Genomic DNA, 26,902 nt, shown 5'->3' with positions numbered 1-26,902 from the left:
CAAGAAATCAAGTAATAACAAATGCTGAAGAACTTGTAGGGAGAAAAGGAACCCTTCTATATGTAGTGGGAAAATAAACTAGTACAATCCCTATGGAAATCAGTGCAGAGATTCCTCTAAAAATTAAAACTAGAAATTCCATTACAGCCAGGTGTGGTGGTGCATGGCTGTAATCCCAGTGCTTGGGAGGCTGAGGCAGGAGGATTGCTATAAACTCGAGGCCAGCCTAGACTACACGGTGATTTCAAGGCCAGCCAGAACTACATGCAGAGACCTTGTCCTTCCACCCCAATCCATTCCACCGAGCTATTCCCCTTCAAGGTATCTTCCTGAAAGATATACTGCAGTGCCTTTCCAGCAGCACAGTTCATCTTAGCTGAATACTGGAAGCAGCCTGTAAGTCTATCAACAAATAAGTGGATACAGACTGGTACATACAGTGGAGCACTGCTCTGCCATAAAAAAGGATAAGCTTCAGTCACTTCTAGGAACATGAATGCAACTTGAGACCATGATAATCAGTGAAATAAACCAGATATACAGCTTCAATATTGCCTGGTTTCTCTTACACGGGAAACCCAATGTGCAAGTAAATTAAAAGCCAAAACAGAAGATAATGGGAAAAAGGGAGCTAGATCTTTTGCAAATGGGAAGGGGACAAAGAGATGGAGTGATGAGGGAGGGGGAAGGGGGGAAAGCAATGAAAAAAGTGAGGAAAGAAGGAAAACATGGAAACAAAGCTTTTGTACATGGGGAGGGGAAGAGGGGTTGAAGGGAGGGTAGGGGAATGGGAAAAAAGTTATATCATGTACAGCTACAGATTCTCTATGATGAGTGGGATCATTATGTATATCTAAAATATACCAATAGCCCAGCATGGTGGCGCACGCTTGTAATCCCAGCACTCGGGAGGCTGAGGCAGGAGGATCATTGCGAGTTTGAGATCAGTCTGGGCTACAAAGTGAGTTCAAGGCCAGCCTGAATTGCATTGCAAGACCCTGTCTCAAAAAGAGAAACAATAAAAAAAAATTCTTTAAAAATGTACCAGTAAATCTGATGGAAGAAAAAACAAGCTGGAGGGAGGGGGAGGAAAGCAAGAGGAAGGTGAAGCAGAGAGAGGTGTTGGGCACATGTACCAGCATCCCATGATGAACGTAATTATGTACTGCAAACGAATACCAAGAAAAATACAAGTTAAAAAAGTAACTTTCAAATCTAACTCAATGCAGCCTTGCCAGCATTTGTTGTTATTTGATTTCTTGATGATGGCCATTTTTTCTGCGGTAAGATGGAATCTCAGTGTTTCAATTTGCATTTCTCTAATGGCCAGTAATACTGACCATTTCTTCACATATTTATTGCTCACTTATACTTCTGGGAAGTACAGATTCATTTTATTTTATTGTCTTTTTGAGACAAGGTTTCACTATCAGTTCAGGCTGGCCTCCAACTCACTTTGTAGCCCAGGTTGGCCTCAAACTCAGCAATCCTCCTGCCTCAGCCCCCCAAGTGCTGGGATTGCAAGCATAAGCCACCACACTCGGCTCACTGGGTCTTATTTTGAGGGAGCCTAACTTTTTGGAGTTCTTTACATATTCTAGGTATTTTGTGATACTGGGGATTGAATGTAGGGCCTTTGCACTGAGCTACATCTGCTGTTTTTTTGAGACAGGGTGTCACTACATAGTTCAGGCTGACCTTGAACTCACCACTAGCCCAGGCTGGCCTCTAATTCACTACAATCCTCCTGCCTCAGTGTCCCAAGGGCTAGGATTACAGACATGAGCCACTATGTTCAGCTTTCCCATTTTTTTAAAATTTTCAGAGGTTATTGCTCAGTTGCCTGGGGTGGGCTCAAACTTGTGCCTCCTGCCTCAGCCTCACAAATAGGTGGTGTTACACGCACGACCAAACCTGGCCAAGGGTGAGTTTCGTATCATGAAATGTGTTTATCCATCCAGCTAGCTACTACAGTTGAAATGAATAAAAAAATGATTTCTCAATTTTAAAACTGTTAAAATTTATTTTAAATTTAGTTCTTCTATGCAGTTAGGTTCCTGAATACAAATGAAGTTTTTCTACAGTTTCCTGATTATTAAATTGTTCACTTGGTCACTAATATGCTACTGAGCATACCTACTATCTGTTTTTCGGACAGGGTCTCACTATGTAGTTCAGGCTGGCCTTGAACTCACAGCCATTTTCCTGCCTCAGCTCCCAAGTAGAGGGATTACAGGTGTGCACCACCATGCCCAGCTACCCATCCACCAGTATAACCTAATTCAACTAGTTTTAAAGTAAGTATTTCACAAATTTAAAATACACCCTAGGAATTTTACACACAGACATGCATGCACGAGCATTTTTTGCTGTACTGGGTATTGACCCCAGGACCTTCACATGGAACTCCGTCCAAGTCTTTGTATTATTTTGAGATGGGTCTCAGTAAGTTGTCCAGGCTGGCTGGATCCTCCTGCCTCAGCCTCCCAGAGTACTGGGATTATAAGGCATGCACCATCATACCCAGCATTTTCACTTTTAACTGATGTAAAATTTACAACATGACCTCTTCCAGGCATGATGTTCATACGTCAGAGTAAGTAGAAAAGCTACAATTGTTTGCATTCTGAACTAGAATTTTAAATCTAAAAGAATTAAGTAGAATACTTTTCTTATTTGTGGTTCTGAAGGATGGTTGGGATTTACTGTTTCACCCTGAAATATGTAACTATGTAAAATTTCTTTTCTCAGAGAGGGGTCCTGCCACGTTGCCCATGCTGGCCTCAAATTCCTCGACTCAAGCAACCCTCCCGACTTGGTTGTATGATAGGTGCACTGTCACAAGCAGGTAACATGTTTAAAGTCTTAGAAACTATGGTACAGTCGAACATCAACATTTTCTGGGTAGGTGAAAGCTTTTATATTACTTTTTTATTTTGCAAGAAAATAAATTATACAACTTAAAAAATAAAATCCAAAAATTAAGCAGTTCATCAAAATATTTCAGCCTACTGCGTACAGAAGCTGCGCCACTCCGAGCTGCACAGCGTTATCACCTCGGTACGCAGCGGCACACATTCGAAGATCGCACACCCACGTGAGGGGAGAGTACACCTTAGGAACTCAAATTTGCTCAACACGCCAGAGGACATTCACTGCAGATGACAGGCAAGCTCTCGTGTATTGTTTATTTCACACCCATGACCTTGCAAGAATTTGTAAGACAGTATCCCAGTCATTTACATGAAAATAGAAAAACCAGCTTAAGTTTATGATAGCAAATCTTTCTGTAAAACTAGCAAACCTTTCACTGGAATTTTAAAAATTTGTCCTTTGAGCAGGGTTACTGACATATTGCTGCAAATAATGAAAAATATCTTTTTAACTACTAAGGTCATACTCTGTATTAAGTATAATAAAAAGTAAAAATAAGAAAGCTAACATTTCATTTTTGGAAATTTTAACATTTATGTAAAAAGTAAAAGCCAGAGAATTAAGTAGGTTGATAGAACTCAGGGACCACTCCCCCTCCAATAAATGTAAAAACTGGAAGACTTCAGAATTTCTGTTACGATCTCATTAAATCATTCAAACAATAATATTCTAATATTTATCTTATTGTAAGCATAAAAAATGTCATATATTTTTACTTTGTAAATTTTGTGTCATGTCTACTTACTATGGCAATGAGGTGGCAACAAAAGTTACCATTTTCAGATAGTTCCATCTTTAAATCAGAAGATAAGCACTCAGAACTTAACCTCTAGCCAGGCAGGGTGGCGCACGCCTGTAATCTCAGCACTTGGGAGGCTGAGGCAGGAGGATAGTTGTGAGCTCAAGGCCAACCTGAGCTACAGAGTGAGTTTCAATCAAGGACAGGCTGAACTACATAGTGAAACCCTGTCTCAAAAATAACCAAGAATGAATGAATGAATGAAAGAAAGAAAGAAAGGAGAGAAGGAAAGAACGAATGAACTTAAGCTCTGAGGGTCTTCCTGCAACACTACTCATAAAGAAGGTCTTTTTGGTCTTGGGGTTTTTCTTTCCTCCGAACTATGTGAGGTTTCGTCCCTGCTCAGATAACGCCAATTTTAAGTGCACACTGCAGAAAGAGGCCTGACAAGGAATACTGTGATTCTGTACCTTTAGTGAATTACTAATTCAAATTAATTTTTCAGACTCATTTTTTTTAAAATTAGCAGATGTATGTCAAAACATATTTAAAGAAAATTCAACAATGGTACAGGCACCGTGTCAATACAATGGTTTTCATAAACAGCAAAAATTAAACTTTTGTATACATAATTTTTAAAAATGATGAAAACTGTAAGTGTACAGTATTGGCTGCTGTTGAACCCCACAAATACAAGTAGGACATAATTAGCTATTTAAAAATTTATGAAATTTAATAGAAAACGTTTCCCCTGGATTTAGCGTTATTCATTTTGCATTAAATTTGCCTTTCAGAATCAAAACATCATGGCTCTCATTCTTAAATGAACAAAAATAAAGATCAGAAATGCCTAAGAAGTTCTAATAATAATTATGGTTAAAAAAACCCAAATCTTACCAATTTTTTTAAAAAGGCCTATAACTTCTCCCATTGTCTCTTCCTTCGGCTTTCTTGTATCAGGACAAGTGAATGCCAATACCAACTTATTTGTTAGGTATAAGGGCCACATTATTACAAAATTATTTCTAAACTTCAAATTTATCCATTGTTAACAGTCATCTAATTAGAGAAAACAATGAACACTAATTTTAATTCATCACAATGTTTGGTCTACAATTCACATATGCTATCTTAGAAGTGTAAGGTTATAAATTGTCAACAAAATTCCAATTTTCTATGAGTTTCAGAACAGGCATTTGACTATCACCAGCAAAACTTAAAATGCTGTAAATCTGCCTTCCTTCTTTTCGGCAGGGAGTGTGCGGCGCTTGAGACGGCGGCACGCCCCACGAGAAAATGCTCTCGCAGCACTCGGCTGTGGTGTGGTACTGTGTGCCTTCCAGCGGTCTTATTTCCTACTTTCTTCAAAACCACACCTTCAAATATACTTAACCTCAAAAAGATAGAAAATAACTTTTAAGAAAATTTGAAACATGCACCACAGTAAATAAAAATCCATACTGAGCCATTCTGCTTTCCCAATGGGGAATACAAGTTTTCTCTTTTCAGTTGTTCTCCAGTCCTAAAATTTCCAGTGCTCCGGGTATTCAGTTGCCAGCAACTATTAAGTTGCTGCTTTGGATTGACTGAAAGGAACAAGGTTGCCTTCTGAACATTTTTTAAATGTTTATTTTTAAAATATATAAATATGTATGTACATATTTGGCAAGTTTACTGCTCATGTTAAGATTGTAACATCTTTGTTCACACTTTTCAGGTCTTATGTCGGGGTTTCTCTCTTCCTCTTAGGGAACTGATTATTACTTCTGAAAGACAATGCTTTTCTTTCCAGAAACTTGTGGCTACAGATCTCTAATCGTGAGACTTCAAAACACCGATTTAGTTCTATGCTGCAGATTAAGAGATCAGTCCGTAAATGCCTTCTATCAGAGCAGATTTCGGCATTATTTTCAGTTATATATGGCATAATAAATATTAGGTATATAAATATTAAGTGTGTTAGTGAACACACTTAATACGTTTGTTTTGCAGTTCTGACTCTGCGATCGTAATGACCTTCCTGTGCTCGCCGGGCAGCACAGATGCTAGCATTGAACCGTATGACCTCCCTATCTCCGTGACTTCTCTCAAACAACTGAAGCAACAACATAAGCTTCACTTTCAAACAAGCTCTCCAGCCATATAAGATTTTTAAAAACTCATCATTTAGTAACAACTAAAGCAGCAGTTTCCTGCTTAAAAAAAATTTGCAAGAAAAAAAAAAAAAAAAAAAAAATTTGCAAGTTAGACATATTTAACACCATTTTTGGATCACCATTAAAATCCAGTTATGAATGATGCTGAAGCAGTATTCGAATAATCGGATGCCGTGAAGTATTTATCTTCTCACCTACATCTGCCCTCTCCCCACTTTGTATTGACCAGCTCACTCTCTTCATCAAAGAAGCCAAGGGTGCTACTTCTAGTTTTAACTGCATTTTTTAAAAAACAAAGACAACAGCATTTTTTCAGTGCATGAATATCTGAATATCCTTCCTTGTGCAAGTACATTTTTTTAAAGAGGAAAAATAAAAGAGAGGAAAAAAGCAACAAGAACCCCGCCTTCACCCTTCCCGTGATACTCTTCCTGGTGGGTAAAAATCAAATTTACTTTTACAAGATCATAACGGGCTCTTCATGAATGCAAGTTTCTCCACAGAACAGCATGCTGTGACAGCGCGCAACATGAAGGGAAGCCACCATGCTGACGAGCGTGACTGGCAACACAGAGTCGTTTTGTAAAGGTAAGGCAGAGATTTGAATATTTATGTAATCAAAGTCCAAATAAACCTTTCTCCACTCAAACTGTGACAACGTTCTGCCCAAGCACTCCAAAATCTGTGTTCTTAGTCTTGTCCGTGATATTCAAAATTATGCCATATATATGAAAGTGTTGATGTCGGATTCATCTCTTCTGATGTATTTGTGCTCTATTAGCCATTCTATTTGCTCTTTTATCATTTTCTTTTGTGGTAAGAACATATTTTTCAAAATTTCTACTAATTCAGTCTGCAGCTGAGCATTACTAATTTTCTTCCTCATTTTCATTATTTGTATGATAGCTTCCTAAAAGAAAACATAAAAATGAAAGAGTATTAATACATTAAGTAAAGCAAAATGAGAAGTGACTTTTTATGTACAGTTCATCCGCTATCCCACAGCTATCAAAACGAACAACAATCATTAGGGAGTTAACATATGATGAATATGTACAGAACAAATAAAAAAATCTTTTTCCTTCCTATAAAAGAAAATCTGATTATGAGATTTTGAAAATAAGGAAAAGCAAAATTACCCATAACCTCTCTGCTGAAAGAAAGCCACATTTAATATTTGGATACATTTCATTTCTTTTTTCCATATCACGCACATTTTAAAAAGTGATCTTACCTATGAATACAACATGTATGTACCCAAGTATTGTGTGAAATACAAATTAAGATACAACAACTCCTGACACACAACTTTTCCCTGTAAGTTATTCCTTTATGTAGTAGATAGAAGCCAGTTGGTGTCTGTTTTAACAATCAGTAAGTGCTGCTAGGTGTAGTGGTGCACACCTGGAATCCCAGAACTCTGGATGCTGAGGCAGGAGGATTGCCTTGGTTTTAAGGCCAGCCTGGGCTACACAGGAAGATCTGGTCTTAACCCCTCCAAATAATTAGGTACTACTCTTTACGTACTTCCCAGATGAATAAATTATATGATGTATCTTTAGTTTGTATTGATTTTTCAATTAAATGTTTTTAACTTCCTAAAGGAATAAACATTTTCATTTAGGTCAATTTTACCAATATTTTTCTTGGCAATTTCTTTGGTTACTATTAAGCTTGGAATAGAAGTTATCTGAAAACTACTAAACCTTTTCTTTTACCTTTTCCAGTACAAGCCATCTCTTTAGCCGACAAAAGGCATCTATCTATCTGCCTTAGTAGAGATTTGAACCCATGATGAAAATGTAAAAAACAGAAAAGAAGAAATACAGTTGGCCCTCTCTATCTCTGGTCCCACAGCCACAGATTCCACCAGGCTTGAATCAAAAATACAGTCGTCAGACCTATAATGGTTGAATCTGTATCGAACATGCAGGAAATTCTTTTCCTCAACATTATTTCCTAAGTAATGCAGTGTAACAACTAGCTGCATAACATTTACTTTGTATTAGGCATTATACATAACCTAGAAATGGTTTAAAGTACACGGGAGGGGATGTATGCATTATATCCAAATACATACCACTTTATATAAGGGATCTGAGCATCTGTAGATGTTGGCATCTCTAGGAGCAGGGGTCCTAGAACCAATTCCTGGTGGATGCTACAGGGCCACTGTATTGTCTTTTAACATTTAATACGGAATTTTGCTGGACTTAATAGGATTGTCGTGCACTATTTAACAAGAGAAAAATCCCTTCCAGTCCCCTGCATGACAATGTCTTTACCAGCACTATGAAGTCAACTGAATGCCTCTCACTCTCAACATATCCAAATAGCAAGTTTTGTTTTTGTTTCTGCCAGCACTAAGCAAGTTCTTGAATACAGATCATAAATAGTTTATGCCAAAGGCACACACAGGAATAAGGAAGACAGAGTCTGTTTTTCTAGGCACCTGAAGGAACCAAGGAGGAAAAGAAAGGACAATTCTAAAAGTCCTAAATTCTCCTCTTCTGGCTTTGATAAGACGGAGATGGTGGCTGTGTCAGAGGAGCGAAGAGGAAAGCAGCACAGGTTTCTGGCCCGGGCCCCATTTCATATGCTGGAGGTCTCCATAGAGAAGGGTGGTGTGCTGGAGAAAACCCACGCAAACTTCCTCAATCCCCCTCACTTCCCACAGGACACACAGCTTAGAGACAATGGACTGAGTCAGGAACTGCAGTGCAAGGAGACACAGCACAAGCAAGCAGATAAAAACGACAGTGTGCTCCGCAGGCCAAGAGGGGGCATTAGACCAAGAGGACAAGACGGGGCAGGCTCAAAGCACTCCAAGGTTCAATAAGAGCTGGAGGGAAGCGGTCATGTGGCCCCTTCCAACTAGGGAAAAAGAAAACATTTGGACTTCATTTGCTACAGACACCAGCACCAGATACCAACAGAAAGCCAAATTCCCAAGGGGAAAGATATCAAAGAGCGTGGCTACCAAACAGCAAGAACCCAGGAGACTGTAAATATTGTGTGGATGTGACAATCCCTTCAGTGTCACTACAAGGCCAAGTAAGTTCCTTTCACCTTCAATACAGATGCCATCTATGGAAACAGTTCACAATGGGGATGGGTTGCATAGGATCAAGAAATAAAAAAAAAAATCGATCAGCTGGGCATAGTGGCACAAACCTGTAACTCAGCACTCGGGAGGCTGAGGCAGGAGGATCATTGCGAGTTTGAGACCAGCCAGGGCTACAAAGTGAGCTCAAGGCCAGCCTGAACTGCATAGTGAAACCCTATCTCAAAAAGACCCCCCCCCCCAAAAAAAAAAAAAATTGATCATATACAAAGAGCTTAGATTACTGGCTTGGACCGAATTACTGATCACTTTCACACGAAAGAATACTTTTTTCTTTTTGGTTTTTTCCTCTGGTACAGGGAATCGAACTCAGGACCTTGCGCTTGCCAGGCAGGCGCTGTGCCACTGAGCTAAATCCCCAGCCCTAAGAATACTTTTTTCTGTTCATCTTATAGTATTACTACAGCTGCTATCCCCTTACACACTGTGACTCCTTAGTCCCTCTATAATTTATCTAGACATACCATAAACTAGGAATAAATCCTGATTATTTTCCCGAAGAATAAAACTTCCCAACACCTTTTATTTCCATGGGTTATAGAAGGTATTTCCTTTATTGCATTAAGTTCATCAATATTTATTTAATTCTAGTTATTTTTCAACTAATGTTCTTGCTATACTGTTTAATTTTTTTCACATTTCAATACACTTTAATGTTTAAAAGCCAAGTTCCTTCACCACCATGACTTCACTTTTTAAAGTTTTTGTTTTTGTTTTTCCAGTATTGGGAATCGAACTCATGACCTTCTGCTTGCCAGGCAGGCGCTGTGCCACTGAGCTAAATCCCCATCCCCACTTTAAGTTTTTCAATCACTCTCATCTACTTATTTTGATAAAAGTGAAAATCAATTTGTAAAATTTCAAAAATATTCCTAGCTGAATTATTATACAAAATTTGGTGTACATGGTATTAATATGGGGAAAAAATTAGCTGTTCAAGTTACTCAGCCTTATCGTGAAATTAAGTGTTCTTTCACACTGAACAAAAGAAGCCAGGCACAAGTGTACACACATGCTTGACTCCATTTACATGAAGACTCCTACCAGGCCAAACTAAGCATGGTGTTAAGAATGAAGGGTTGCAGAGGAGGAGGACTGGCTGGAGAGGAGACCTGGGGCAGTTACTGGAGTGATTAGAAACATGCATTTTAATTGGGGTGATGGACACAGAGGTCTATTTACTTATCATAGCTCACTTAAAATTATACTTTAAGAGGTACATTTCTTCTAGGCCCAGCACCCATCTGTAATTCCAACTATTCAGGAGGCTGAGGCAGGAAGAACACAAGTGCAACCTCTGTCTGGGCAATTTAGCATGACTCTGTTTCAAAATATGAAGGACTAGGAATATAGCTCAGCAATCCGTGAGTTCAATCCTTAATACTGTAGGGGAAATGGGGAGTTTCAAGAACAATCAGTCATAGGATTGAACTATTTATAATTGCATTTCGAGACTTCTAATTCCATTATAATGTCCAGCTAGAAAACTTACTTTAAAGAAAAAAAAAGTACAGCCTGGCCTTCACCTTGGGATGATCCTCCTGCCTCAGTCTCCCAAGTGCTAGGATGTTAGGAGTGCACCACCATGGCCAGCCAATTTAAAACATTTTAACAAGAAAGCGGAGAAAAAAAAAAAAACACAACAAAATAAACAAAGAAAGAAAACCCCCCCAAATCCCAAGCTAGATATTTTCATTAAATTCCTTTTGGTACCTCTTGGTAAAAGTCTACTCTATACAGGTCATATTTACTACTTTAAAAAAAATGTGAATCAATTTCATGGTTTCTCAGATTTTTTTCCTCTTATTTACTAACTACATAGAAAAATAAATGGTTTTTATTTATTAATCTTTTCACTGTTACTTTATAATTTATATGATCAACAAATAATGAAATATTTTGATCTTTCCTCTGGTTTCATATTTTATTGCAATGGCCTAGAGTTTTAAACATTAAACACAAACAGTAGGGCTGGGGATTATAGCTCAGCGGCACAGCACCTACCCGGCAAGCACAACGTTGTAAGTCTGATTCCCGGTACTGGAAAAAAAAAAAAATAAATAAAAAAAGACCTCACCAAAAAAAGAATAAAATTTAAAATATGGTAAATGCTAAGTGATAAGAACAGAAAAAGGAAACAGGGTTAATGAGGTAAATATAAACGGTAAAAGTAGAAAAATACGGCTTTTAAAAGACTGCCTAAGCTTGCAGTAGTGGCACATTTCTGTTATCCCAGCACTTGGGAAGCTGAAGCAGGAAGACTGCCTCAAGTTTGAGACCAGCCTGCACTATATAATGAGATCCTGTCTCAAAACACCCTCCACCAAAAACAAAAACAAAAACAAAAAACCTATAACATAAAACAATCACAACGTATCTAAAGACAAAATAATCTTCATCATGTTCAGAAGGTATCATAGTACTAAATTTAAGATACTTTTAAGAAAGAAATACATGTTCGAGAACTTGTTCTCTACCGAGTTTAGAACTAGTTCTAAATAAACTACGTTTCTTACTTTATTCCTGGTACCAAAAACAAAAAAGTAAGTTTTCTAGCTGGACATTATCATAGAATTAGAAGTCTCAAAATGAAATGCAATTATAAATAGTTCAATCCTATGACTGTTCTCGAAACTTCCCATTTCCCCTCCAGTATTACGGAAGGAACTCAGGGGTACTCTACCATAGCTACATCTCCAACACATTTCACTCAAAAAAAAAAAATTGGGGGGAATGGGAGCGTACTGGGAATCAAACTCAACACCTCATGCTTGCCAGGCAGGTGCTGTGCCACTGAGCTATATCCCTGGTTCCCCCCCACCTTTTTTTCCCCAAATTTTGAGAGTGAGTCCTGCTAAACTGCCCAACCTGAGCTGGAACTTCAACTCTGGCCTCAGCCTCCCACGAAATTAGAATTACAGACATGTGTCAGCCCACCTGGATAAAACCATGATTTTATCCAACCAATAAATCAATCCACTGAAGGACAGCAAATCGTATCCTAGTGCTAAGAGAATTCCATCGATATGATTTTTAAATTTCAGTAAAATGAAAATTAGCTTCTTCTTACAAATAGACTGAACACGTACATGCTTTTAAATTCAAATAAACTTAAAGATTAATATGAAACCAAACACCAAGACTTTCAAATTTTTTTATCAGAGTATCACACACCTGGGTTCTCAATATTCGAAGCTGAACTATGCCTTCGTTCTCTTCTTCCCTCATCCTTTCTGTAGTGAGCTGCAAGCGTCCAATCAAGTTGATTTTACCTCTTTTCTGAACTTTTGCATTTTTTCTGTTAAAAAAAATTGAATCAAATATTTTAGTGAATAAAATAAGTATTTTTAAATATAGAAATATTTTAAAAATTAACATCCAGACCGTTTAAATAACCAACACACTGCTTAGTTTAAGAGAAATTTTGATTTTGCTCAAACAGAACATCACCTGTTAGTAAAATGATTATGCTAGATGGACATGGTGGTGCACGCCCATAATGCCAGCCCTTGGGAGGCTGAGGCAGGACGTTCACCACGAGTTCCACGCTGGCCTGGGCTTCACAGTGAGTTCAAGGAGAATGTTACAGCTTGCGTTTAGATGTCCCCCAAAAGGCGCATGCAGTGATAGGTGAGGCTTTTTCAGAGGTGACTGGACCTAGAGAGTGTTACTGACTTATGGTGCCATGTCAGGATTAAAGGCGCTAGGATGAAGGGCCAGTGATTACTCAATCAGTCCAGTGACTGCTTTGGCACCTGCTCTCATCCCAGTAGCCTAGACAGAATATAAAAAAGGGGCAGAAAGAAGCTTCTAAGCTCACCTGCTTGCTGTGGACTAATTCACCTCTGTAATGGCCTCTGCCATGCCACCCTGCTTTGGGGCCAGCTCACTGTAGACTGAAACATCTATGAAGTGTGAACCAAAATAAACCTTTTCTCCTTTATCTTTGGGTGTCAGGTATTTTGTCTCAGGAACAAAAAAAGTAAGACAGCCAGCCTGAACTACATAGACACTGTCTCAAAAAAATCAAAAACTAAACTAAAACCACTACGCTCCTTATAATAACAAACCACATAATTCATATTACCACAAAAATAACTAATTAAATAGTGGAGATAGATCAGTTGCAATTCACCATTATCTACCTGGATCTTCTGAAAAGATATGCCCGGATAGAGATGCTTTCAAGTGCAAAAGAATGTTTACTTTAAAGGTGAGAGGCAATACGGTGTAACGTCAGACACCAAAAACGCTATGCAATTCCTATAAAGAACTAACCACCTCCAGTTCATTAAGTTTGTTTTTCCTCTTTTTACCCCTAGAAGCTCTGCCCCATGGTGTTCTCTGGTCCCGTTCTACCCTCTGGGCTCCTACTTTTTTTCTTTTCTGAGACAGGGTCTTGCTATGCAGTTCAGGCTGGCCTTGAGCTCACTATGTAACCCAGGTTGGCTTTGAACTCAAGGTGAACTTGCTGCCTCATCCTTCTGAGTGCGGGCCTCTAATATTTTTAATAAAAACTAACAAATTTAGAGTTACTATATTATACAGTTATTGTTTTAAATATCATGTAAGAAAAAATATTTTGCTAAAAAAAGCACTAATATTCAAACAAGGCATTTTTATTTTAAATCAATGAACATAAACCTTACATTAAACTGAACTCCTGGTTCACTGAGAAGAGGGTACCTTCTGTGAAGTCTTTGGGTGAGCTGACTTGAGGTTCGTACAACAAAACTTGCCGTTTGAGCTTTGGGAAAGCTACTAAAGACTGTGAAGAACAAAGAGAAAAAATTAGCATCATTCTGCAAAAGGATTATCAACACAAATTTACAATTTAAGCTTTTACTTGGTTCCTCTGTGACTATAGTGATGTGAATGCATATGAAGAAAAAGACGAGAAAAGAGTTATAAGGAAGCAATAAATGTTCTTTTCATATTATGACAAGAAATTAGAATTGTTCACATAAGGCCATAGCAAACACCACTTGCCAGTTAAATGCCAGCTCTTTCCTCAATAGGAAATAATTTATTCTAGAGCTTCTAATAAGTCCATAGAGGAGTAAAATGTAGTTATAAGCAAGAAGCTAATGAATATGTCTTAAAAATACTCAAAAGATCTAAAGCCCTCCTTCTCCTTTTTCTTTCCTTCCTTCGTTCTCTTCCCTTCCCTTTCCTCGCCCTCTCCTTTCCCTTTCCTCGCCCACTCCCTTCCCTCCTTTCCTTCCTCGGAAAGGAAAGGCCTTTGCAGAGTTATATCCCCAGCCCTTTTGTTTGAGACAGGGCATTAATAAATTATTACAATGCCCAGGCTAAGCTTGAACTTTCGAACCCCCTGCCTCTCAGAGTGCTGGGTTATAGGCATGCACCACCACACCCAGCTAGGACCAAAGTTTTCTAACTCTTAGATGTTTGCTTATCATAAGATCTTTGTACACACACTCTCAGTATAAAATTTAAGTGTACTAGATGCTTTCAGACTCCTCATAGGTAACATTTAAATATTGTACCAACTCAGTCTCTCTTTCTATATTGGTACTTCTCCATTTTCACTTTTGTTTTTCCACAAATACTTCATTACTGTGTTTTTCTTTGAGAATGCTATGAATTCAAAAGTTTGCTGCAGCTGGAGTGCAGCTCAGGGACTGAGGCCTAGCACGTGCAAGGCCCTTGATTTGATCTCTAGCACTCCCCTCCCCCAATTACAAGCCAATCCCATATTATACCTCTGTGAGAAGATATAACTTCAAAAACAAAACAAAACAAACAAACCCATAAAGTTCTTCTAAGTTCTGCATCAGGGAGTTCAGTTGCAAGTTTTAGATTTTCAAAGCTGATTTTTTCTCTGGGTCTTTGGTTCCATGCAAACAGCACAGCCAGCTGAAACGTGGTTACCTCCAAATCATACTGACCGACTTCATTCTTAAATGTTATCTGTGAGAGGTAAAAAAAGTTTTAATGTGGAAGAATTTCTTCATAATAATTACAATCTATCTAAATTACTTTATGAGAGGATATATGGAAAAGACGGCTGTATTCTAAGATCTAGTCTTCCTTTCCTACATGGTGTTATGGCTTGTGTCTGGATGTCCCGCTAAAGCCTCATTCAGTCATAGGCGGGGGCTTTTCAGAGGTGGCTGATCCAGAGTGTGTGACACAGGGATTGATCCCTGGTGCAACGCTAAGAGGCACTGCGTTAAGGGTGTGAGTGCAGGTGGGTAACCTGGACAAGATATAAGGGACAGAAAGAAGCTTGTTGCCTGCCTGCTTTTGCCATCTTCTGCCTGTCATGAACTGTTTCTCCTCTTCGACACCCATCTGTAACGCCACCCTGCCTTGGAGCCAGCCAACTAGGAACTAAAACCTCTACAGACTCTTAGCTAAATTAACTTTTCTTCCTTTAACTTTGGGTGTCAGGTATTTTGTCTCAGCAATGAGAAAAGTAACTAAGACACATGGTAATAACAATTTTAGCAGATCTCAGTGATTCATCTCTCAGCTTTCCCTGTAGCAATAGGGCCATGCTGCTGAGTTCTGTACAACATGACAGAAATGAAAATGACAGAGAAAACGTCTATAAGTTTCCCTTAAGCATGATGGTGTAGCTGGAAGACTATGTCCAGACAACTTCATACAATCCATTCAAGTTTCTATATGTGAGAGCGCAAAACAGTAACAAAAAATAGGTGTAAGTAATCCTTTTTTTTGTTTGTTTGTTTTTTTTCGGGTACCGGGAATCAAACTCACGACCTTGCGCTTGCCAGGCAGGTGCCGTGCCGCTGAGCTAAATCCCCAGCCTGGTTTAAGTAATCCTTACTAGGGAGTCTTCCTACTTTCACCCAACCAAGAGCGGAACTAACGTATCTATCATCTACTTACAATTCCATTTGACATGAGATGATGCCAATGTAATTTTCTACCACTATGATTTTTTTTGTAAAATTCTTCTACTTCAGGTATCAAATCCTCCAGTTCAGTGGGAAGTGAGACAAAGACTTTCTCAGAGCTTCTTGACCAGGCGCCAGCATTCAGAATTTTTATATTAACAGAATCAGCTAGAGATAAAAATATGAAAAAATATAAAATATAAAAAATCTTGACGATGGATAAAACAGACTAAACAACAGGTTAAACTTTGGTGAAGAATAATCAGACTCTAAAGATTTTATTAAATGTGTTCTTTTGTTTCAAAATAAAGATTCACAAATCTAACATTCTGCTTTGACAGCTGTCTCCAAAGAATGTAAAGTTCCTAATATATTTGGATCTATGACTGCTGACAGTATTTTTTTGGTCTTTTTGAGACAGGGTCTTGCTATGCAGTTCAGGCTGGCCTTGAGCTCACTTTGTAGCCCAGGCTGGTCTCGAACTCATAACGATCCTCCTGCCTCAGCGTTCTAAGTGCTGGGATTATAGGCGTGCGCCACCATGCCTGGCTGACAATTATTTTTAATTGCTGGAAAACAAAGATATTCTTTTTTTTAAACATAAAAAATACACACATCTATGTAATTATAAAATAATACCTGGTAAAGCCAACTTATTATTTTTGTGCATTTCCTTAAAAGCTTGGTTCAAATCTTCAGATACTTTTATGTCCTGAAACATTCTAGCAAGCTTGTTTACATAATCTGCTGGCATACCAACTTCCTACAGAAACCAAAGACAGAAAGATAATAAATATACAATCTGATGTACTATGAGGAAAAAACTGTTAGGTGCTTTAGTCCCAAGTTTTTCTTCTCTCCCTTGCTTACTGGAATATTTGTAGTTTAACACTGAAGCAAAATAGGATAGATAGGATAGATAGTTTTGCTTTGCACAATTCCAGTACACATGGATTTCAATTACCACAGTACTGTTAATATCAGTTCCAAAGAACACAGCTCAACCTCAGTGGCTACTCTACAATAAATGTACTAACATTAATTTTTTTTTTTTTTTTTTTTTTTTTTTTTTTGTTTTTTTGGTTTTTCTCCGGTACCAGGAACCGAACTCACGACCTTGCGCTTGCCAGGCAAGCGCTTTTGCCGCTGAGCTAAATCCCCAGCCCCTGTACTAACATTAATTAAGTTATTAATATAACTTAATTCCTAACTCATGGACCCACAAACCAAGATAAAATAACAGAAGCACTCGCCTGGCGGTACAGTTCAGTGATAGAGGTGCATGCCTAGCATGCACAAGGTCCTGGGACCACAAAAACAAACAAAGAAAAAAACAGAAGCACATCATGATCAGATACCAAAGACAGTAATTCACTGGAGTGATAGTTTGAGATACGTAGGTCGCCTACCACAAGGCCCACTCTTTGAATCACACCGTTCATCCTTTAAAAGCCTACCAGTGATAGATATTAGTACATGCAGAGTTGCAAATCAATACTGCTATCTAATGTTAGAATATTTTCATCACTCCAAAAAGAAACCCTGTTTTTACTTGCAGGCACTTTCCATTTCCATTCCCTACCCCACTTCCTGCAAATCGCTAATGCTGCCATGAAGGCAGGGCATGGGGGCACACATCTGTAATCTCAGCATTCGAGAGGCTGAGACCAGAGGGGCATCACAAGTTTGAGGCCAGCCTAGGCTACACAGTGAGTTCAAGGCCAGCCTGAACAATAAAGTGTGACCTTGTCTCAAAAAAAAAAAAAAAACAAAAGAGGACAGAAAACTCATCATGAAATGCCTACGGCTGGGGATGGAAGAAAACTTACTTTGGTCAATTATAGTAGTTATTATTTCTCATCATCACGAGACTTCAGCAGCACCACCGCCCTTATACAATACTGGGAATGAAATCCAGGGTTTTCACATTGAGCTACAGCCTCCGTTGCCTTCATTATGTAAACCCTGGTCTGGCCTCACACTCATTCTGTAACCAACGTTAGCATCAAACTCTTGATTCTCCTGCTTCAGCTCCCCAAATAGCTGGGGTTGCAGACAACACTGCATTTGGCTTATCCTGTGGATGTGATTTGTGTTTTATTAATGACTATTAATATTGAGCTATATCCTCTTTCATTCACTGGTACTAGGCCTTTGCACTAAGCCCTAGCCTTTTTAAAATTTGGAGGCAAGGTCTTGTTAAATTGCCCAAGCTGGGTTGGAATTTGTGATCTTCCTGCCTCAGCCTCCCAGAATGCTGAGATTACAAGTGTATGCCACCACAACTGGCAATGCACTTATTGGCCATTTGTGTATCTTCTGTGAGGAAATATCCATCAAATCTTTTTGCCCATTTTTTACTAAAGTACTTGTCATTTGATGTACATATAGATTTTTTTTTAAGGGTGCTGGGAATCAAATGCAGGACTTTGCACTTGCCAGGCAGGCGCTGTGCCACTGAGCTATACCCAGCCCTCATTTGTTATATTTTAAGAGTTCTTTAGACATTCTAGATATACCAAGAAATATGAATTAAAAATATTTTCCTTGCCGGACACGGTGGTGCACGCCTGTAATCCCAGCACTCGGGAGGCTGAAGCAGGAGGACTATTACAAGTTCGAGACCAGCCTGGGCTACAAAACGAGCTCAAGGCCAGCCTGAACTGCATACCAAGACCCTGTCTCAAAAACACATTAAAAAAAAAAGAAAGAAGTATTTTCCTAACTACTCAGTAAGTTTTTAAACAGAAATAAAACACTTTAATTCTAAAAATTTCTTGTGCTTTATAGTGTATTAAATACATGTTAGTTGTTATATTGCTGACAAGAGTTTGGACAAAAAAATAGAAAAGTTTAAAGTGCATTAAATACATGTTAATTTTGTTATGTATCTGACAAGAGTTCAACAAAAATATCTAAAAATTTAAAGTCACAGAACAATCTTTTCGTACTGCACAGTACGCTTTACTATCCTGAAAATGTCATACAAAGCACAGCTAACTGTACTGTAACTTTAAGTCTCTTCAATATATCATAAAGTGCACTCACTTATAAACCTCAAATCCCATTAAAAATAACTGAATGGAATAAACGAAAACATTTTTATATGGGGAGTACTCTGCTATAGCGAATGATACCTTTGCGTTACTTGTAGAAAAATGGATGAACCTTCAGACCATAATGTTAAGTGAAATAAACCAGATACACAAGCTTAAATATTGCATGATTTCTCTTACACGAGAAACTCAAAACATAAAGAAATAAACAGATAATAGGAAAAAAAGGAAAGAGATGGAGGGAGGGTGGGGCAAAAATTGCAACCAGAAAGGGAGGGGAAAGAGAACGTAAAAAAAATTAAGATGCCAGGCATGGTCGTGCTGGCTGTAATCCCAGCACTCGGGTTCCTCAGGCAAGAGGATCACTGCAAGTTCAAGGCCAGCTGAGGCTACAAAGTGAATTCAAGGCTAGCCTGAACTACATAGGGAAACTTTGTCTCAAAAAGACCAAAAAAAAAAGAATTAAGATATGTTATGTACACATACGATTCTTCATGATGAATGTAATCATTATGTACTGCAAACATGTACAAATAAAAATTAAAAAGTATAAAGATATTTTTTAGAATTTAAAATTAAACTTTGAAAATATTTTATGATCATTTATAGTTATAATAATTAGCACTGATTTCCTAAATAGGACATCATCTAAAAGGTCATTCTACAATTCAGAAGTACTTGTTATTTGTAAACAACTCTGTATTCAAGCATTTAGTATGAAAAGCACCTTAAAAATGAAACAATTTGGGGCCGGGGATATAGCTCAGTGGAATAAGCACCTTCCTGGCGAGCCTGAGGTCATGAGCTTGATTCCCAGTACCAAAAAAGAAAAAAGAAACAATTTGTCCTATAGCCTGTCCAAGTAAGAGTAAGTACGAATGGGAGCCAAACAACAGAAACAAAGCAGGAACAATATGCTTCACTGCAAGGCTTTGTTAAGCAAATTTAATGTATTAGGTATCTATCTTTATTACACTTGATGCTATATTCTTATAAAATGATCCTTATCAGCACTCAAGAGGCTGAGGCAGGAGGATTGTTGTGAGTTTGAAACCAGCCTAGGCTACAAAGAGAGCTCAAGGCCAGCCTGAGCTGCACAGCGAGACCCTGTCTCAAAAAAAAAAAAAAAAAAAAAATCCTTATTTCTTTAACAGTAACCATACCACCAAAACACATTATCACGTAAGCACATATATGAACCATGTACTCTATTAGAAAACCAAATATTAAAAAAATTTACTTACTCTTAACCACTCTACCATATTTTCTTCAATTTCACTATCAGCAGAGATGTCTAATATAAGACGTCGTGTCAGATGAGCCTTGTGATATCTCATAAAAACATCTTTGTTTTGTACGTATTTAAGTACCAAGAGCTGCATAAAAACAGTTGCTTTTAATTCTTATATATTCTCATTCCCTAATTGTCAAAGTATAAGCACATACATGTAGAGGTCTACTAAATCAGTTATTCGTTTCTGAAAATAACTACTGCAATACAGTACTTCGCTACTTTGAAAGTTAGCAACTTTGACACCATAACCAAATAACCCTTTAGTCCCTAGAAATATCAATACTCCAGTTTGCATAAAATGTGACAATACTTCACATGAAAACCAATCACTTTTCTCCAATTTTTTTTCTGCATGTCTTCTCTCCTTCTCTGACACCAATTTCTCCAGGCTTTTTTCCCCCTCTACTTGTCCTATACTGCTACCCGCACCCCCTGTATTCTTAGGCTGATTCCATTAACAATCAGGCACAAGTAAAAGTGCCAACAACTCTGTATCTATTCTCATTTGTCTCTATGTGGGCTCTTACAAAAAAGAGTGGAAAACTGCCAATATCTCATCAACTATCATTTCAAATCCATCCCTTTTTTGTTCTTTAGTAAGAGACAATTTAATTACTAAACAAATCAAGGAAGAAGAAAAATTAAATAATATGACCCCTTTAGGTAGATATAAAATAAATAATTTTAGGTAGAAGAATAAATGTCCAATCAGATCTCGTATTGTACAATTTCATGAAACAGATGCTTGCACACATAGTATACACATTTTTACTGATACTATCACAGTCTTCTAAGCAAAACACTCAAGATAATTTACAAGTCTGAAATACAAAGAAATTTGCATACCACTTCTTTAAGCTTTGCTTCAATCTCTTCAGAGGTGAGCTTTTTACTTAATGGTGTTTTTCTCAGCAACATGTCACAGTAATTGGCAAGCAACTCAGGGCACTTTGATTCAGGCTGAGTTTTCAACCCCACTCTAAAAAACAAAAGGAGTTGAAAAATGATTGGTAATTACGTACAAATGTTTTTTCTAAAGTCAATTCTTCAAACATTAATTTCCAAAGCTAACAACAACAAAGTTCTTATGCTAACCCTGTGATTAGGGCAAAATATCTACAGTTCATGACTCAAGGAGGCACCTACCTCTTAATGATTCCAAAAGAGCCAACCCTCCTCCCGCAAGACCCTGAGAGTGAGAAACCCCTGCAACTCCAGCCCCTGGGCTCCTGTGTGTCTCACTGTCGTGCTGGCTGTGCCAATGGTCCTTGTAAGATTTAACTTAGCTGCTAAAATACTTTTCAAAACTGAAAATCCTTGCATATTTGTAAATTAACATTTTAAACTTCTCATTATTACTGTTAAGATAAATGTTACTTTACTCTTTGAAATGTATCTATCTTCCATAATGATGTGCTATCCATCAACCATTTTTAGAACCTGTAAACAAATTTCTCTTGAACAATGAAAAATTTGTATCTGTATTTCACTTTCCTGATAAAATTTTCTTTTTATAGCTGAAATAGGCTCTTTTTCCTCTTTTAAATTTTTTTCTCCAATCAGGTTTTATTGGTAAATTATACATACACGTAATGCTCACATCCCTCACAGAGGATCTGCACCTGTACATGATCGAACTTGTTTTTTTTATACCTATCCCCCTCCCTTCAATCCCTCTTCTTCTCCCCCTTACAAAAGCTTTGTTTCCATGTTTTCCTTTTCTTATTTTTTTTTTACTTTTCCCTGCGTTTCTTTCGCCCTCCGCCTTTTTCCTTGTTCCCCTCCTCACTTGAACATTTTCTTCGCATCACAATACCTATTATACATTTTGGTCCTTATTTATACGTTCAGTTTCTCACACCAGAGAAACAACACGGCATTTACACGTGTTTCCGATTTACTTCACTACGAGCATGGGCTCAAGATGCATCCATTTACCTAGAAATGTCCTGAGCTTATCCTTATCACTTTCCTGACAAAATTTTCAAACCAATGTATTGTATTTTCATGACTGAGTCTTGTATTTATTCTTTACTTTTTAAACATATGTAAACTTTAATTCAACATTCAAAATTTCTTGTGCACATAAAATTCAAGTGCTATTTTCCAATACTGTGCCACCCACACTATTCAAAGTACACAAATCATAAAAACAAGATAATTATACTATGTATACATGTACCTAAAATATATGTATATGCAAATTTAGACTGGATAAGTCAACTCTGAATTTAAAACATTTTTTTCAGTGCTGGTGATTAACCCAGAGGCTCGTGCACACCAGAAAACTGATTTCCATTGGACTAGGCCCCAGTCCTTGCATGTATTAACTTTTTTTTTTTTTTTTTTTTGAGACAGGGTCTCACTGTGCAGTTCAGGCTGGCCTTGAGCTCACTTTGTAGACGTGGCTGGTCTGAAACTTGCAACAATCCTCTTTGCCTCAGCCTCCCGAGTGCTGGGATTACAGGTGTGTGCCTCCACCCCTGACTTCAACTTTCTGTGTTTTGTTTGTTTTTCTTCGGGTACCAGGAATCGAACTCATGACCTTGCGCTTGCCAGGCAGGCACTGTGCCACTGAGCTAAATCCCCAGCCCCTGGCTTCAACTTTCAATTAGGTTGCTAAAACTGTTTTTCCTCAATTATGAATCCAATTAAGAATGAGCACTGATTGTATTTCTGCATTTTTTTTGGTAAAAGTGTACATCTCTCTCTGAGAAATCCCACGTAGGTAAGTACATGGAACTAGAGTAAGTTTTTCTTATATTGCCAATTTTCTGAGCACCTTCTAAGTCACTTGCTGATGAAAAAATATACGCTGATCTAACAAAAATTTGAACAATGCAATATTTATTAACAGCTAACATCACTTATGTTAAAAGCAAAGAATCAGAAATTCACTTTATGGACATCCATATTAGTATTTCAAATATTTTTCCTTCTCAGGCAACCACGGAGGCCTTTATAATTGGAGACAAGTATAATGTTTGTTTTCAGCTGTAAGCTGCTGTACTATGATGCATGTACAAAATGGTTTAATTTGGATTTATCCTGCTTGGGATTCACAGAGGCCCATAAATCTATACATTAGTATCTTTCAACAATTTTGAAAATTTTTGATCTATAGTTTTTCAAATATTGATTATGCCTTCTTTCCTATCTTCTACGACTCTAATTTCATATTGTTGTAGACATTTCTACCTTTTTTCAGTCAACAATCTCCACCCATTTGGCCATTAATACGAACGTATTTTTCCATGCTATTATCTACACTTAGTAACTGCAGCTGTAGTTTGCATACTGTACTATTTATTTAAAGTACACAATTCAACATTTGAAAAGTACACCGACAGAGTTCTACAATCATCACGGTAATCGATTTTGAGAATACTTTCATTACACTAGGGAAAAAGTAATCTCCATTAGAGGCAAGTCCCATTCTCCAGCTAACCCCCATACCCTTCTCCCCACCCCTGGCAACAATTACATTTTTGTCCCTATGAATTTGCTGAGTCTGTATAGTTTCAATGTTATCTTCCAATACATGGTCTTTTGTGATTTCTTTTACTTAGCATAATATTTTCAAGGTTTACCCATATCATGTATTGGTAGCTTCTCACCTTTTTAGACACACATCCTTTTATTGTGGTAACACATTGAACAGATCAACCACTTCAGCCATGTTTAACTGTAAAATCAGTGGCATTACAGTGTGCTACCAACATCACTACTACACCCCAAACTTTTCCATTACCCCAAACAGAAACTATATATCTGTCATGCTTTGGGGTTTTTACAAGGGAAACAATATAACACAGGACACATATTTGATAAGATTATTTATAATGTCACCCAAAGAATCATATACAAACAGAAAGTGTAGAAATCTGTCCACACACTAAAGATCAAAGAATCCAGCTGAGGGCCTAGATCCCACGGCAGTGTCCTGCATGAGTCCAACTTAAAGACCTAGAGCCCATAACAATGCCTCCATGAATTGAACTGGAGGCCTACAGCCCAGGACAATGTCTCATGCAGACCTGTTTCATGGATCTGAGCTGGGAAGACCCAAAGCTCAGTGGCAGAAGCTAGAAAGTCTATGCCAGTGAGATGAAGGATCTGTGCCAGTAGGCTGAGGGATCTGCACCAGAGCCAGGAAGCAACATTCAAGGTAAGGACCAGAGCTCCCTTGAAGAGAGCCATAGCCATCCTCAGCAACAGCGAGGTCCCGAGCTCCTCCAATGATGAGGAAAGCCAAGTTCCCAACAGGAAAGCCAAAGCGACAAGCTTCTCCGGGAGACTGAGCAGTGCACCATCTTCCCTTTTGAAGCCAGGAAGTCATGCTCAAAGTGAGGACCAGAGCTCGCCCAGTGAACGAGAGCCATTCCCAGGGACTGTAAGGTCCTGAGCCCCTCCTCTGAGGAGAACAGCCAAGTTCATCAGGAAGTTGTATTGCAATTATGTTTGTAGAAAATATACACTAGTGTATCTGGAGTAATAAATAACTCATCCTCATATGATTCCAGAAGTTTTACTGCATATTGGCAAAGAGAAATGGGCAATAGAGGAATAACAGCTTTGATGTTAAGCACACAAATACACATTTATTTGATAACCTAAAAGAAACTAGTAAATCCACTAGAAACCATAATTTACCCGAACAACTAGACTAAATGAAAAATCTGGGGCTGGGGATTTAGCTCAGCGGCAAAAGCGCCTGCCTGGCAAGCGCAAGGTCGTGAGTTCGGTTCCCAGTACCGGAGAAAAAAAAAAAAAAAAAAAAAAAAAAAAAAAGAAAAATCTGAGGAGTTCTGCATCTTTAAAGAAACTGAACTCACAAAATAAAAAGCTTTCTACATAGAAAACTCAAGGACTAAATGATTTTACTTATTTTCATCAGACATTTAAGAAACAAAACCAATTACACTAAATTTCTCAGTACATAGAAAAGGGACATTAAAAGAAAAAAATTATAAAAGGCACCAAGTACCAGAAAGGTAGAAGTAAAATCCTTCGTGCATATAGATGGAAAAAATAGAAAATTGTACTGCCTGACTTACTACAGCACTAGATTAATAATGTATATGATGATGGGTAAGGGTACCCAAATAAATCCCTGGAACAGAACAACAAGACTAGAAATCGATCAGTAAGTCACTTGAAGTTTTTTTTAATGGAAAGGCACCAATACAATGGAGAATTAAAAGTCTTTCTGATGAATGCTGTTGAAACCACTTGCTAAACATATGGTGAAGGAAGATAAACATGACATTCAATCCCTAACTCAAAACATGTACAACCATTAAGATAGATCATAGATCTAAATATTAAAGCTCAAATTATAAAAACATTCTGAAAACATTTTCATCTCCTATAGTTGAAGTAGACAATGGTTTCCTAGATAAAAGATAGAAATCAAAAGCTAGGCAAGAAAAGCATTTTAAAAAAAAATTTTGCCAGGTGTGATGGCACATGCTTGTAATCCCAGCACTCAGGAGGCTGAGGCAGGAGGATCCTTGTAAGTTTGAGACAAGCCTGGCCTATGAAGTGAGCTTAAGGCTAGCCTGAACCATAGCAAGACCCTGTCTCAAAAAGACTAAGTAAATAAATAAATAAATAAATAAATAAATAAATAAATAAATACTGTTTTGTGGTACTATGGATTGAACACAAGACCTTTGCACTGAGCTGTATTCCCAGCCCCTTTTTTTTTAATTTTGAGGCAGGGTGTAAGTCACTAAACTGCCCAGGCTGGGCTCCAATTTGCAATCCTCTTGTCTCAGACTCCTAGAGTGCTGGGATTACTGGTGCAACATCATGCCCTAATACATAAATCTTCCAAAGGACATACATTCAAAATATAAAAACATTTTAGAGCTCACTGATGAAAGAGAGTAACTCAACAGAAAAAAAAAAAAAAAAAAACAGGCAAAAAAAATGTGGAGACACTTCATCAAAGAAAATATAAGAATGCCGGGGGAAAAAAGGAAAATTATTTACCAGTAGCATCAAGAAGACAGGAATCAAAAATACAATGTCACACCACTTACATTCAAAATGACTAAAACTAAAATGACACACCAAACATTAGAGAACAAGGACCAACCGTACTCTCATTATTTGCTGGTTGTCTCGGTTACTTTTCTCTCGTTGCTGAGACAAAATACCCAATGCCCAAAATGAAGGAAGGAAAGGTTTATTTAGCTCACGGTTTGTGGAGGTTTCAGTCCATACTTGGCTGGCTCCGAGGTAGAAGATAGCAAAGCAACAAGAGCAAAGGGGGGAATGGCAGCCGAACAGCAAAGCAGCCAGAGCAAAAAAGCAGAATGTCATCAAATAGCTTCTTTCCCTCCCTTGCATTATAAACAGGCTACCCCCACCTAAGGGGCGTGTAGCTCTCACACAATCTCCATGCCCTCCTCTTCCACAGGCTCAGGATGTATACAAAGTAAGTACCCTGGCTTCCTGCTGAGTCACTAAGCCAAACCTCTAGACTCCCCAAGTTGACACAATATATCAACCATAACACTGGTGAAATGTGTAACAGTATGAATCACACTGAAAAACAAACTACATTAAAAAAATATATATATGGATGTGCCAGGCATGGTGATAAACGGCCTACAATCCCAGCTACTTGAGAGGCTGGCCACAAAGAGGTCAAGGCCAGACTGGTCAACTTAGAAAGACATCATCTCACCATTAAAAATAAAAAGGT

The 26,902-nt window shown here is 38.0% G+C and overlaps 1 protein-coding gene across 1 annotated transcript in view; it reads right to left on the bottom strand.

Annotated features, from left to right (window-relative positions):
* Window positions 1-6,531: 6,531 nt before the first annotated feature.
* The window catches only part of Cul5 (cullin 5), a 70,085-nt gene continuing 49,714 nt past the window's right edge, over window positions 6,532-26,902 (bottom strand). The window contains exons 13-20 of the mRNA XM_013510972.1: window positions 21,034-21,166; window positions 20,138-20,269; window positions 16,477-16,600; window positions 15,830-16,005; window positions 14,723-14,884; window positions 13,603-13,721; window positions 12,128-12,251; window positions 6,532-6,739 (exon numbers count right to left, since the gene is read on the bottom strand). Coding sequence (XP_013366426.1) covers window positions 6,545-6,739; window positions 12,128-12,251; window positions 13,603-13,721; window positions 14,723-14,884; window positions 15,830-16,005; window positions 16,477-16,600; window positions 20,138-20,269; window positions 21,034-21,166 — 1,165 coding nt within the window. The 3' untranslated portion in view covers window positions 6,532-6,544. The remainder of the gene's footprint in view (window positions 6,740-12,127; window positions 12,252-13,602; window positions 13,722-14,722; window positions 14,885-15,829; window positions 16,006-16,476; window positions 16,601-20,137; window positions 20,270-21,033; window positions 21,167-26,902) is intronic.

Source organism: Chinchilla lanigera, unplaced genomic scaffold, assembly GCF_000276665.1.
Source record: "Chinchilla lanigera isolate Chin_1 unplaced genomic scaffold, ChiLan1.0 scaffold00011, whole genome shotgun sequence".
Classification (NCBI taxonomy): domain Eukaryota; kingdom Metazoa; phylum Chordata; class Mammalia; order Rodentia; family Chinchillidae; genus Chinchilla; species Chinchilla lanigera.
This window is presented reverse-complemented; position numbering and strand designations above follow the sequence as displayed.